Raw genomic sequence first — 15,916 nt, 5'->3', positions numbered from 1 at the left:
ACCCCCTCTGACAGATCAGTTCTGGGAAATACAGTCCATTAATTAGCCCTCAGTCACAACTGAACTCAGAGATAAGTGTGATCCTTTTGCATTTTGATATAAACCCCATATATGAGGAAATTATACAGCTACCATTTCCCTTTCCACAGAAATGGGCCTCCTGCTGACAAATGAGTTTCCAGATGACAAGTCATTAGAAAGATTGACTCGAGAAGGAAACCAAGTTTATGACCAAGAGTGAGTAATTTTACTGGGACAGTTTTGTTGTGTTTTTGTTTGACATAAGATTTAAAACGTCACAGTCTCGTGTTCTTAGTTCTGCAGGAACGTCTTCAGCAAACTGGCTCAGGATCCATGGCTGGGCGGCCAAGAAGCTCACCATCATGGGTGCTTCGTCCATGGCCGCCGTCCCTCACAGCCCCACCTACGTCCCCATTCTGGACAAGCATGTCGTTTCCAAGGTCTTTGATGAGGTAAAACTGATTTTCTATATGTCCCTGCTTGATGTGGTTTTCATTTCCTGCCTAAATAAACAGTAGTCCACTTGACGTCTTGTACAGTTGTAACAGAAATGTATTTCAGCCATTGGGAAAAAATTATTTGCAAAGGCAGTAAAAAGGAGAGAGAGAAGCTCTTAAGCATTTTTGCTTCTAAGCTGAGAAGAACAATTTCTTCTTTGTTGGGTTGGCAGTTCATGGCTCGTTGCTGATGGGTGGCATTGTGGAGCTGCAGAAATGTCTGAAAAGCCTCTAGGTCAGAGTCATGAGTCACGAGTGAATATCAGTCTGTATCAAAGGACAGGGAGAGTTTGTGAGAGATTATGTCCATCCTTTGCTTACCTTCTCTTCCTAAATACAGTGGCATCTTTTCCATCATAAAAGTCTCCAAAGGAAAAAGTCAGAAGGAGGGAGGGAGAGAGACACAGAGACAGAGATGCAGAAAAAGAGAGAGATTGAGAGAGAGGATTGGGAGTGAGCCAGAGCACAAGAGCCATGAGAAAGTGAGAGTCATGTCCTGGAAGGAGAAAAAGAGCTTCCGGTAGGAGGGTGCAAGTTGGGGTTAACTGTGGAGGAAAGCCAAGCACTGTAAAGTTTGCCTTGAATTGGGCAACTGGAAAGTCCTTGCCCTATGCAAGAACGGATCCAGTGGAGCAGCCAGATTGCACAGAGATGAGGAACACAAGAGAAATAAGAATAGGAAGATTGAACCCTGGTGCTTCCCGGCAAATATAGCAGCAACTAGTGATTTAAATAGGAATGTATCAAGCTTTACAGTCACTAAATTGAAATAATATGCTTAAAAGACCTTATCTCATGCTGAAATTTTACAGAGGGTATGTAGGAAATTTGGGATTTGCTTCCAAATAATCTGGACGGTGGGAGTAGTTGGGGGAAGGGAGGAGTAGATAAAGCAAGATTGGCCATGAGCTGATAATTGTTAAATTTGGATAATAAGAATATTGAGTGGGGGGAGGGTAATTCTACCGTTCTCTCTGCTTTTTTACGTATTTGGAAGTTTCCATAGTAAAAAGTTGAGAAAAAGCAAAGGCAGGAAAATTAAAAAAAAAAAAGGCTTTATCTAACTGGTCTTGCAATAGCTGAAATTTGATGTATTTGGAAGAAGCAGATGAATTGGTGGACTTTTTCTGTTAGTCACATTTAAGCGATTATACCCATGGAGTTTGATATGCATCCTGGTTTGACATGACCAGCAGTTCTTGCTCTGGAGGTTGGGTATATGACCCGTTAGGCTGGGTTCCTGATGACTTTGCCTCAAGGTGAGCGGTCCTATCCCTGGCTGTGACCTTGTGACTGGAAGATTCTATTTCTACCTTCAGTAAACTCTAACCTGATTAATCAGATACCAACTTATCTTTTGAATTTGACTTCTTCCAAAAGCAAGAGAGAGAAACTGAATGCTGATTTATTCCTTCTAGGAAGTTTGGTGACAGCTTCTCATATTCTGTGCACTTATTTTATTAATATTCTTGAGTTTTATTTGAAAGAAAATATATTTGGTGAACTAACCCTGGAAATAGAATTTTCTGGTACTTATCATGTCTCCTTCTAAGCCTCCCAACAACCTGAGATACATTGAAAAGTAAATTCTCAAAAAACAAATATGAGAAGGTAGGAAAGCAAGCACATAAAATCAAAGGAAAGATTTATAGATTGAATACATAAAAATGTTATTTTGCATTAAAAACATATAAATAAAATGAAGGCACATCTCAGAAAAATATTTTTAACATATACTACAAAGAGTTACAGGAGTAATATCTTAAATATGTGTTTGCATGTGTGTATCCATGTAAGTTAGCACGTGCTTGTGGTGTGTGTGTGTGTATAAATCAGCATTCAGTATACACACAAACATGCACATGCACCCATACCATAAAGGAATAAGAAAATGATAAATATTCCAGTGGAAAATCTAGGGGAAAAAGTTTAAAAATAAAATAAAAAGTCAAAAACCACATACAAAAATATTTCTTGCTGGTAACCAAATAAATGCATTTTTGAAAAAATGCAAATTAAAAAAAAAATTAGACAACTTCCCCCCATCATCAAATTTGTAAGGTTAAAAAATACTAATAAACAGTGGTGGTGAAAATAGGATGGAATTAGAACTTTTACATCCTGCTGGGGGGAGTATAAGTTGGTATAACCTTGGCAATATGTTCAGAGGTGTTAAGGGTTTACAACTTTTCCTCCAGCAAATCCATATGTAGATATTCCATAATCTACAGAAAGAAGTAATCAGAAATACTGAAGAATATATTCAGAGAATAATTATTGCTGCCTTATATCTAACAATGAGAAAATTGAAAATGACCTAAATATCCAATAAGTACACCCATATGATTGAATGTTATACATTCATTAAATATCATGTTTCTGAAGAATAAGTAATGGCATGGGGAAAAGCTCTCAGTGCAATGCTAAATGAAAAAATCAGGGTACAAAACTGCATATATAGTACATTAATTTGGTTACGTATGTGTATGATGTAGACATAGCACTCCTTCTCTCTCCCTTTTCTCTTTTACCAAAATGTTACTAGTGTTTATCTGAGGGGCGAGATTATTGGAGATTTGGGGGTTTGTTTATATAATTTTTAGTTTTTGTTGTAGTTCTTTCAACTCTGAACATACATTAATGATATGCTGAGAAAAAAAAAGTTAAAAACAGACCTAAAACAAGAGATAAAATAGTTTAAATGCAAAGGACACTTGATTTTTAATTAATTTATTGGTTTATTTTTATTTGATGAGTAATATATGAGTACATTCTTGTATACAATGACCATTTAGAAGTCTTTAGAGGAAAATGTCAAAGCTTCTCTCTTCACCAACCTCATTTATGAAGGAAACACTGAATAATTTGGTGAATATCCTGCTAATCCTTTTCAAGACACACACACACACATATATATGAATACATTATATATATTTTTACACATACACATAACAATTTTAATATACAAAACAATTTTAATAAGGTAATACCATATGGATTTGCTATTTTATCTTTTAAAAAAATATGTCTTAGAGACTTTTCTATGTGTGTAGATATGGGTCTATCTCATTTTTGTTAGTTGCAAATTTCTTCCCCATTGTTAATGGACATTTACATTGTGTCCTTCCTCCCCCTATTACAAACAATCCTGTAATGGATTTCCTTGCACAGAGACTTCTGGGCACCTCTACAAGTCTATCTTTGTGATAGATGGATTGCTGAACCCAAAGGATATGTACATTTAAATATTTGACAGATTAAACCAAATCACTCTCCAAATAGGTTCTATATTTCCACTAGTTTATATTCAGAAAGACAGCCATTTTCCTAAGAGGAACTGTATATCATACTTGTTGATAAGCATTAGTTCTACAAGTATAGAGATACTTTGAAAACCCTAAAAATAGTGTGCAGACCTGATATCTTATTCAACTTGTCCTCTCCTCATATTTAGAAGACATAAACATAGTAACTCACTGCAGCACTTTGAAATTTGCTCTCCAGGCTGTATGCAATGTATCTGGACTCTGGGGATAATAATATACCTACTCTGAGACTGTTATACTATGTATAATATAGTGAATATATATAGTATAGGTATATATATACATATATAGTATAAAAAGAAGTAATGCATATAATGGGCTACAAGCACTGAATAAATGTTGGCTTTTATTATAAAAATATTCGATAAATATTACATTGCCTACTGTATGCAGGCTCTGAGCTGGGCTAGACTACAGCCTACCCAATCACAACTTACAATCTCATGGAGGAACTAGCAATTAAAATAAGAAGTCCTAGTTAAATGTGATGAGTGGGAAGAGCAGAGTGAAGATGCCAGAGAGGCCCCTAACCACCTTGAGTTGGCAGAGAGGGCTTTGGACCTGGCCTGGGAAGTTCAGACCTGGGGGATCTGATCGGTCCAGGTTTGGACCTAGGGGAGAAGGAGTTACTAGGATGATGAGGTGGAGGGGAGTGAGGAGTGACCTAGGGGGAAGTCTAAGGGTCAGAGGAAGTTTGTCATTCCAAAGAAAGTTTAGTGCAACTGGAGGAAGGTGTGAAAGCTGGTGAAGGTCGAGTTAAGGATTTTTGAAGGTCATCCTGAGGGAAACCAAAGGGTTTTTAGCAGAGGACAGAGAAGATCAGGTTTGGTCTTTGGCTACTATGTGGAAAAGGGTTGTAGAGGTTCAAGGATGGGACGATGGGGGGCAGTCAGGAGGCAAGGTCTAGGTGGCTGTGACCCAGGTGACAATCCTGAGGATGGACCCAAGGCTCTATATAAAGTCAAGTCGACAGGACTAAACCACATGGGGCTGAGAGAGAAAAATGTTGAGTGACTTCCAAGAAGGAAAAAATGGAAGAGTAGTGAGGGTCCTGTTTTTCTGGAGAACCTGTCTTCTGACCCCAGAAAGCAAAGCTAAGGGACGAGGATGTATATTTTTTCACGTGCATTCCACCATGGGCATCTGTGCTCGTGCCTTCTGTGGCTTTGTAAATTCTCATCACAAGCCTGTGGGTACATAGCACACGACATGCTCTCCCCACTTCATTATTGCTCGTAAGAGCAAGAATCATGATGATGAAGGAAATATACTGCAATAAATTCCAATTTCACCCTCAAAGCACACTTACATCTTTTATTTAATATTTTCTCTGATGGAAAGAATGGGAAAACAATGATCGAAAAATATAATCCCACTGAGTGAGATATATAGCTTTTTGAGATTTGGACCTAACAATTTTTTGAAAAAGTAGACAAAAGTAGAATGGAGCTGAAAAGGAAACATGAATCTTAACCCACTTCACTGAGAATTGTAATTGACTTTTACTCCTGTGTTCTTTGTACAGCCACATCTGTCTGGGTAGAATCGTAAAGCAGCATTTGGCTTTATCCCCAGCTACTTGTTTCATTCATGACTTATGTATGGGCTGTTTCTTCTTCTGGTACACAATGCTATTTTGGTTTTCATGTTTCTTGGACCAGCATCAAATCTGTCACCTTGGAAATGAAGTGTTGAGCAGAGAGGTTTCCCTAGCAACTCTTCATTACAAGGTGCTAACTGGCACTTTCAGTTTTCAGTGGACCAGATAAGTTTAACCTTAGCTCTTTCAAAAAGATTAATTCATCACCAAGTCATATACAGAGTAAAACTGCTTTAGTTATTTGGTGAATCTGGAGTTTAAAGCTCTTTATAGCCAATGGCTTTGAAAAAGAAGAAACAATTCGGGAACATTAGTTTGCATCGTTGAAAAGTCCACTACGTCACCACCACCACCATCATCATCATCATGTCTTACCAGCACTGCATCAAGGCTTCTTGCTTTGCCCTAATCTGGGTTCAGCACATAGCTTTGTGATCAGGTAACCTGGGCCTGCACCCCAGCTCTGTCACTGACTCCTGATGGGTCATGGCAAGGTCCCTAATCTGGTACGTGGTGAGCCCTCAGACTAGGTTTTGAGAAAAACATTTGATCTCATCAAAGTATCTGATGGAAAACTTAGACCAACGTAGTGAGGTGGCTTTTTATCTCATCATTTAGCTGACGAGGAATGTTAGGGATGCTGCTAAGGGCATGGCATTTTGTTGCTTTCAAATATAGTAGCAATGAAAACGACACTGAGAAAATTTATTTTAATTAAAAAATTTGAAAGGACAGTTAATACAAAAGCTATACGTAATCATTGTGTAGAAAAATTAGAAAATACAGATAAGTAGAAAAGAAACAATAGAATATAATTCCTCACAGATGAATTGTTTGGTGGTTATCTGGCCCAAGTTTTTTCACTACATATATATCCTTTGTTCTTTGTTTTTGTTTTACCAAAATGAAGTTGAACTAAAGATACTCTGTGCCTTGATTTTTACTCAACAGTCTATTTCAAACATTATTGCATGCCAGCAAATACTCATTTACTCTACCAATTAAAATGCTAGTGACCTCACTAGCATTTTAATTGAAATTTACATTTAAAAATTTTATTTTTATTTTCTAAAAATTTAGATTGAAATTTATGAGATATAACCTACACTGTAGTAAGCAACATATTTTCATGGGTTTATGAATGATCTGATTGACACTTCTGTTTCCCAGTTCACTTTGTAGCCCCACCTTCAATTTGTTCTGTTGAGCCTGGAGATGTTTCTGTTTAAGCAGAAGTTTAAGCTTCAGCATTCAGCAGTTTGCACAACTATAAAGTCACTGCACCTTGTTCAGGGTCAGCCACGTGGGATTTGCACAACCTTTGCATTTTCATTACTCACATCCAGTCAGACCTCTCCTTGGCCAGTCTGACAGCAGGCTCTGGGATATTTATTGGAAGAAATGATTTAGTTGAAAAACAGTGAAGTTGGTGAATTCAGTTAGTGTTGAGTGATGAATATATAAACACCAGTTTACACTATTTTCTCATTTTCAAAATGCTGTGGGATTGCTTACAAACACAGCCAGAATGTTGTCAGGCAGAATTCTTCCTGTACTACTTTAACAGCTAATAACTGTGTGTACAGTTCTGTATCCCCCTTTCTTCATTTAGAATATCTTATGAACATATTTCCTTGTAATGACCAATTTTGGATGAATTTTAATGGTTGTGCTAATATTCAATAACATAAATTACTACAATTAATTTAACTATTCCCCCCATTATTGGGCAGTTTACTTGGAATTTTAAGAGTGCCTATTTTCCTACATCTTTGCTGTTACTTAGAGCAGTAACATTAAAAAAAAAACCCTACCAATTGCTAAGTGAAAATGGTATTCAATTTTAATATTTTTTCTTTTATTGTTTGAGAACAGTTTTCTTGTGTAAGCTAAATATATCTCTTAAAATCTTGGTTACATCATTCACCTTCTTGGCAAACATCTCTTTTAAAATAGCAAAGGTACGCTCATCTCGTGCCTCAATCACCGAGAACTCAAATTTGGTAGACTCCAAACACAATATTTTACGATAGAGATAAACTTTTAAAAATGTTGGAGCCTCAGCTATTATTTGAATTTATATAATTTTAGTCTTTAACGTATTCAGTAAATGGTTACTTTGTACATGCATTGTGCTAGAAACTAGTATTTTTTAAAGGAATAAAAAACTAGAGTTCAGTGGAGAGGAAAACCAAATAACAAAACTGCATTTCAATGTATATATCTATAGAGGGATTGAATGAGAAAATATATGGATTGCCTAGTACTTGGCAAAGAGTAAGAGATAAACACTATTATCATTTTTTTAAGTTTTTATTTTATTGTTATTTTTTATACAGCAGGTTCTTATTAGGTATCAATTTTATACATATTAGTGTTTACATGTCAATCCCAATTCATCCCACCGCCACCACCCCCCCACCCCGCTTTCCCCCCTTGGTGTCCATACATTTGTTCTCTACATCTGTGTCTCTATTTCTGCCTTGCAAACCAGTTCATCTGTACCATTTTTCTAGATTCCACATATATGCGTTAATATATGATATTTGTTTTTCTCTTTCTGACTTACTTCATTCTGTATGACAGTCTCTAGGTCCATCCACGTCTCTACAAATGACCCAATTTCATTCCTTTTTATGGCTGAGTAATATTCCATTGTATATATGTACCACATCTTCCTTATCCATTCACCTGTCGATAGGCATTTAGGTTGCTTCCATGACCTGGCTATTGTAAATAGTGCTGCAATGAACATTGAGGTGCATGTGTCTTTTTGAATTATGGTTTTCTGTGGGTATATGCCCAGTAGTGGGGTTGCTGGGTCATATGGTAATTCTATTTTTAGTTTTTTAAGGAACCTCCATACTGTTCTCCATAGTGGTTGTATCAATTTACATTCCCACCAACAGTGCAAGAGGATTCCCTATTCTCCACACCCTCTCCAGCATTTGTTGTTCGTAGCTTTTCTGATGATGCCCATTCTAACTGGTGTGAGGTGATACCTCATTGTAGTTTTGATTTGCATTTCTCTAATAATTAGTGATGTTGAGCAGCTTTTCATGTGCCTCTTGGCCATCTGTATGTCTTCTTTGAGAAACGTCTATTTAGGTCTTCTGCCCATTTTTTGATTGGGTTGTTTGTTTTTTTAATATTGAGCTGCATGAGCTGTTTATATATTTTGGAGATTAATCCTTTGTCCATTGATTCGTTTGCAAATATTTTTTCCCATTCTGAGGGTTGTCTTTTTGTCTTGTTTGTAGTTTCCTTTGCTATGCAAAAGCTTTTAAGTTTCATTAGGTCCCATTTATTTATTTTTGTTTTATTTCCATTACTCTAGGAGGTGGGTCAAAAAAGATCTTGCTGTGATTTATGTCAAAGAGTGTTCTTCCTATTTTTCCTCTAAGAGTTTTATAGTGTCTGGTCTTACGTTTAGGCCTTTAATCCATTTTGAGTTTATTTTTGTGTATGGTGTTAGGGAGTGTTCTAATTTCATTTTTTACATGTAGCTGTCCAGTTTTCCCAGCACCACTTATTGAAGAGACTGTCTTTTCTCCATTGTGTATCCTTGCCTCCTTTGTCATAGATTAGTTGACCAGAGGTGTGTGGGTTTATCTCTGGGCTTTCTATCCTGTTCCATTGATCTATATTTCTGTTTTCGTGCCAGTATCATATTGTTTTGATTGCTGTAGCTTTGTAGTATAGTCTGAAGTCAGGGAGTCTGATTCCTCCAGCTCCGTTTTCTTCTCTCAAGCTTGCTTTGGCTATTCGGGGTCTTTTGTGTCTCCATGCAAATTTTAAGATTTTTTTGTTCTAGTTCTGTAAAAAATGCCATTGGTAATTTGATAGGGATTGCATTGAATCTGTAGATTGCTTTGGGTAGTATAGTCATTTTCAGAATATTGATTCTTCCAGTCCAAGAACATGGTATGTCTCTCCATCTGTTTGTGTCATCTTTGATTTCTTTCATCAGTGTCTTATAGTTTTCTGAGTACAGGTCTTTTACCTCCCTAGCTAGGTTTATTCCTAGGTATTTTATTCTTTTTGTTGCAATGGTGAATGGGATTGTCTCCTTAATTTCTCTTTCTGGTCTTTCATTGTTAGTGGATAGGAATGCAAGAGATTTCTGTGCTTTACTTTTGTATCCTGCAACTTCACCAAATTCATTGATTAGCTCTAGTAGTTTTCTCTTGGCATCTTTAGGATTATCTATGTACAGTATCATGTCATCTGCCAACAGTGACAGTTTTACTTCTTCTTTTTCAGTTTGTATTCCTTTTATTTCTTTTTCTTCTCTGATTGCCATGGCTGGGACTTCCAAAACTATGTTGAATAATAGTGGTGTGAGTGGACATCCTTGTCTTTTTCCTGATCTTAGAGGAAATGCTTTCAGTTTTTCACCATTGAGAATGATGTTTGCTGTGGGTTTGTCGTATATGGCCTTTATTATGTTGAGGTAGGTTCCGTCTATGCCCACTTTCTGGAGAGTTTTTTTTTATCATAAATGGGTATTGAATTTTGTCAAAAGCTTTTTCTGCATCTATTGAGATGATCATATGGTTTTTATTCTTCAATTTGTTAATATGGTGTATCACATTGATTGATTTGTGTACATTGAAGAATCCTTGTATCCCTGGGATAAATCCTACCTGATCATGGTGTGTGATCTTTTTAATGTGTTGTTGGATTCTGTTTGTTACTATTTTGTTGAGGATTTTTGCATCTATATTCATCAGTGATATTGGTCTGTAATTACCTTTTTTTGTAGTCTCTTTGTCTGGTTTTGGTATCAGGGTGATGGTGGCCTCATAGAATGAATCTGGGAGTGTTCCTTCCTCTGCAGTTTTTTGGAAGAGTTTGAGAAGGATATGTGTTCTTCTCTAAATGTTTGATAGAATTCACCTGTGAAGCCATCTGGTCCTGGACTTTTGTTTGTTGGAAGATTTTTAATCACAGTTTCAATTTCATTACTTGTGATTGGTCTGTTTGTATTTTCTATTTCTTCCTGGTTCAGTCTTGGACGTTATACCTTACTAAGAATTGGTCCATTTCTTGCAGGTTGTCCATTTTATTGGCATAGAATGGCTTGTACTAGTCTCTTATGATGCTTTGTATTTCTGTGGCATCCATTGTAACTTCTCCTTTTTCATTTATATTTTTATTGATTTCAGTCCTCTCCCTCTTTTTCTTGATGAGTCTGGCTAACGGTTTATCAATTTTGTTTATCTTGTCAAAGAACCAGCTTTTAGTTTTATTGATCTTTGCTATTGTTTTCTTTGTTTCTATTTCATTTATTTCTACTCTGATCTTTATGATTTCTTTCCTTCTACTTACTTTGGGTTTTGTTTGTTCTTCTTTCCCTAGTTCCTTTAGGTGTAAGGTTAGATTGTTTATTTGAGATTTTTCTTGTTTCTTATTGTATTGCTATAAACTTCCCTCTTAGAACTGCTTTTGCTGCATCCCGTAGGTTTTGGATCATCGTGTTTTCATTGTCATTTGTCTCTAGGTATTTTTTGATTTCCTCTTTGATTTCTTCAGTGATTTCTTGGTTATTTGGTAACGTATTGTTTAGCCTCCATGTGTTTGTGTTTTTTACATTTTTTTCCCTGTAATTTCTTTCTAATCTCATATCGCTGTGGTCGGAAAAGATGCTTGATATGATTTCAATTTTCTTAAATTTACTGAGGCTTGATTTGTGACCCAAGATGTGATCTATCCTGGAGAATGTTCTGTGCACACTTGAGAAGAAAGTTTAATCTGCTGTTTTCAGGTGAAATGTCCTATAAATATCAATTAAATATATCTGTTCTATTGTGTCATTTAAAGCTTGTGTTTCCTTATTAATTTTCTGTCTGGATGATCTGTTCATCTGTGTAGGTGAGGTGTTAAAGTCCCCCACTATTATTGTGTTACTGTCGATTTCCTCTTTTATAGCTGTTAGCATTTGCCTTATGTATGGAGGTGCTCCTATGTTGGGTGCATATATATTTATAATTGTTCTATCTTCTTCTTGGATTGATCCCTTGGTCGTTATGTGGTGTCCTTCCTTGTCTCTTGTAACATTCTTTATTTTAAAGTTTATTTTATCTGATATGAGTATTGGTACTCCAGTTTTCTTTTGATTTCCATTTGCATGGAAAATCTTTTTCCATCCCCTCACTTTCAGTCTGTATGTGTCCCTAGGTCTGAAGTGGGTCTCTTGTAGATTACATATGTATGGGTCTTGCTTTTGTATCCATTCAGCGAGCCTCTGTCTTTTGGTTGGAGCATTTAATCCATTCACATTTAAGGTGATTGTCAATATGTATGTTCCTATTACCATTTTCTTAATTGTTTTGGGTTTGTTTTTGTAGGTCCTTTTCGCTCTTATGTTTCCCGCTTAGAGAAGTTCCTTTAGCATTTGTTGTAGAGCTGGTTTGGTGGTGCTGAATTCTCTTAGCTTTTGCTTGTCTATAAAGCTTTTGATTTGTTTGTCAAATCTGAATGAGATCCTTGCCAGGTAGGGTAATCTTGGTTGTACGTTCTTCCCTTTCATCACTTTAAATATATTGTGCCACTCCCTTTTGGCTTGTAGAGTTTCTGCTGAGAAATCAGCTGTTAACCTTACGGGAGTTCCCTTGTATGTTATTTGTCATTTTTCCCTTGTTACTTTTAATAATTTTTCTTTGTCTTTAATTTTTGTCAATTTGATTACTCAGCATCTTTCTCCTTGGGTTTATTCTGCCTGGGACTCTCTGCACTTCCTGGACTTGGTTGGCTATTTCCTTTCCCATGTTAGGGAAGTTTTTGACTATAAGCTCTTCAAATATTTCCTTCGTTCCTTTCTCTCTCTCTTCTTCTTCGGGACCCCTATAATGTGAATGTTGGTGCATTTAATGTTGTCCCAGAGATCTCTTATGCTGTCTTAATTTCTTTTCATTCTTTTTTCTGTATTCTCTTCCATGGCAATGTTTTCCACCATTCTGTCTTTCAGGTCACTTATCCGTTCTTCTGCTTCAGTTATTCTGCTATTGATTCCTTCTAGTGTAGTCTTCATTTCAGTTATTATATTGTTCATCTCTGTTTGTTCTTTAATTCTTCTAGCTGTTTGTTAAACATTTCTTGCATCTTCTTGATCTTTGCCTCCATTCTTTTTCCGAGGTCCTGTATCATCTTCACTATCATTATTCTGAATTCTTTTTCTGGAAGGTTGCCTATCTCCACTTCATTTAGTTGTTTTTCTGGGGTTTTATCTTGTTCCTTCATTTGGTACATAGTCCTCTGCCTTTTCATTTTGTCTCTCTTTCTGTGAATTTGGTTTTCATTCCACAGGCTGCCGGACTGTAGTTCTTCTTGCTTCTGCTGTCTGCCCTGTGGTGGATGAGGCTATCTAAGAGGTTTGTGCAAGCTTCCCGATGGGAGGGACTGGTGGTGGGCAGAGCTGAGTTTTTTGGGTTTTTTTTTTTAAGATTTTTAGAAATTTCATGTAATGTCTGAAACATTTATATTAACATATTTCCATACAAATAACCCAATGAAAGTTTAGTATTAGTTGTTTTGTTTGTTTGTTGTTTTATACTGCAGGTTCTTATTAGGCATCAATTTTATACACATCAGTGTATACATGTCAATCCCAATCGCCCAATTCAGCACACCACCATCCCCACCCCACCACAGTTTTCCCCCCTTGGTGTCCATATGTCCATTCTCTACATCTGTGTCTCAACTTCTGCCCTGCAAACTGGCTCATCTGTACCATTTTTCTAGGTTCCACATACATGCATTAATATACGATATTTGTTTTTCTCTTTCTGACTTACTTCACTCTGTATGACAGTCTCTAGATCCATCCACTTCTCAACAAATGACTCAATTTCGTTCCTTTTTATGGCTGAGTAATATTCCATTGTATATATGTACCACATCTTCTTTATCCATTCGTCTGTTGATGGGCATTTAGGTTGCTTCCATGACCTGGCTATTGTAAATAGTGCTGCAATGAACATTCGGGTGCATGTGTCTTTTTGAATTACGGTTTTCTCTGGGTATATGCCCAGTAGTGGGATTGCTGGGTCATATGGTAATTCTATTTTTAGTTTTTTAAGGAACCTCCATATTGTTCTCCATAGTGGCTGTATCAATTTACCAGAGCTGAGTTTTGCTCTGGTAGGCAGAGCTTAGTAAAATTTAATCCGCTTGTCTGATGATGGATGGGGCTGAGTTCCCTCCCTCTTGGTTCTTTGGCCTGAGGCGACCCAGCACTGGAGCCTGCAGGCTCTTTGGAGGGGCTAATGGCAGACTCTGGCAGGGCTCACGCCAAGGAGTACTTCCTAGAACTTCTGCTGCCAGTGTCCTTGTCCCCACGGTAAGCCACAGCTTTCCCCCGCCGCTGCAGGAGACCCTCCAACACTAGCAGGTAGGTCTGGTTCTGTCTCCTGTGGGGTCCCTGCTCTTTCCCCCTGGGTCCTGATGTGTACACTACTTTGTGTGTGCCCTCCAAGAGTGGAGTCTCTGTTTCCCTCAGTCCTGTCGAAGTCCTGCAGTCAAATCCCGCTAACCTTCAAAGTCTGATTCTCTGGGAAATCTTCCTCCTGTTGCCCAGCCCCCAGGTTGGGAAGCCTGACGTGGGGCTCAGAACCTTCACTCCAGTGGGAGGACTTCTGTGGTATGAGTGTTCTCCAGTTTGTGAGTCACCCACCCAGTGCTTATGGGATTTGATTTTATTGTGATTGTGCCCCTCCTACCATCTCATTGCAGCTTCTCCTTTGTCTTTGGATGTGGGATATCTTTTTTGGTGAGTTCCGGTGTCTTCCTGTCAATGATTGTTCAGCAGTCACTTGTGATTCTGGTGCTCTAGCAAGAGGAAGTGAGCACATGTCCTTCTACTCTGCCATCTTGAAGCTACAATCCCATTATTGATAAAACTGTTCTTAATAGAATTGATAAAACTGTTCTCAACTATTGACAAAATTAGTGGTTAAAGTGTATCTCTGGTCTAACACTGGGAAAAATTCTAAGAGAATCAGCCCAAACTAGGGCTGTCCATGTATTCCAGCAATTATGGTCAGTATCTCTCTCTCACTCCCCGCCTCCCCCCTGCTCCCCCCTTCCTCCCTCTGCCCTCCATCCCTCACAGTTAAAATCTTCTCACACAGGGTGTGATTAGCATCAATTTGGTAAGGCTTCTAGGTTAACCTCAAGAGAATTGAAGTAGGTAATACCTTGAGGCTCCCTTTTATTATCAGTGTCCAGAGGGGTCTCCCATTAGTTGGTAATGCTTGATTTGCATTATAAGAGATAGCAAGTATCTTTGACCAATAGAATGAAATGGAAGCAAGGGTATACCAGTTCCAAGCCCAGGCATTAAGGCTCCTTGGTTATTTCTACTTACTCATTTGTGCCTGGGAATATGCCTGGTCAAGCCTGCTAGAGACACGTGGAGCAGAGCCAAGTCCCCCCAATCATTCCAAGAAGTCATTCCTAGATCAGCCAACAGCTAGTTGGTTGTTCCATTATTTTCTTTTGAAAACATAAACAATTATATATATGTATTCATATCTCTGTATTACTTTCCTAGGTTTGCTGTGACAAAGTGTACCGCAAACTGGGTGGCTTAGAAATTCGTTTATTCTTTCACAATTCTGGAGGCTGGAAGTCTGAAATCTGAGTGTTGGCAGGGCCATGCTTCCTCTGACTGCTCTAAGGAAGAGCCCTTCCTTGACTCTTCCTAGCTTCTGGTGGTGGAATCCTTGGCATCCCTTGGCTTGGAGCTGCATTACTCCAGTCTCTGCCTCTGTCATCACATGGCCTGGTCTTCTCTGTCTCTGTGTCTACATTTCCCTCTCTTATAAAAAAAAAAAAAAAAAGAGTTAACAAGTAAAACATGTTCAGGAGGTGTGACCAGGTGCTTTCATTCCCTCTCAAATAGTGTCAGTTTCCTCATTAACCACACTCTCCTCCCCACCTGCTTCCCTACAGAAGCTGGGAAGCCATGATTCTGATCCCTCAAGTCCCTGTGAGAATGCCCCTTATGACCTCATAGTCACACTAAACTTGACATCATCAAGAGAATAGCCCATGGGACCTCCACGTGACCACCATGTTGTAAAAACTAAGACCACAGACTGAAGGTGTGGAGTATGACTTTGTCTTTCCCTAAATCTGCATGCAGAAAGGAATGAGAGTGGGTGCACACGAGCCAAATTTGAACTCCTACCACACTGAAGTCCATGATGGCCATGCAAGGCATGAGATCCAAATCCACCAAAGAGGGAGGTAGAACATTAAACAGTGGGTTTTCTTTACGCATCATCAGTCAGGCATCCAGCGGATCCTGGTGAAATGGTATAATGCTACTAAATATTTCGTGGTGTTGATTTGCAGTTGAGCCATAAGCTGGCAATTTGCAGAGCTACTTATAGACTTCTAGAGGGGTCTTTTTCCCAGGGGAGATAAATATGTAAGGGTCTTTCATTTTGTTGAGACTGATTATTTTT

The 15,916-nt window shown here is 38.0% G+C and overlaps 1 protein-coding gene across 1 annotated transcript in view; it reads left to right on the top strand.

Moving 5' to 3' along the window:
• VWA3B (von Willebrand factor A domain containing 3B) overlaps window positions 1-15,916 on the top strand; it is a 215,020-nt gene that overhangs the window by 145,041 nt on the left and 54,063 nt on the right. The window contains exons 18-19 of the mRNA XM_082427390.1: window positions 150-237; window positions 317-473. Coding sequence (XP_082283516.1) covers window positions 150-237; window positions 317-473 — 245 coding nt within the window. The remainder of the gene's footprint in view (window positions 1-149; window positions 238-316; window positions 474-15,916) is intronic.

This window comes from Balaenoptera physalus, assembly GCF_965194825.1.
Source record: "Balaenoptera physalus genome assembly, chromosome: 15".
NCBI lineage: Eukaryota > Metazoa > Chordata > Mammalia > Artiodactyla > Balaenopteridae > Balaenoptera > Balaenoptera physalus.
This window is presented reverse-complemented; position numbering and strand designations above follow the sequence as displayed.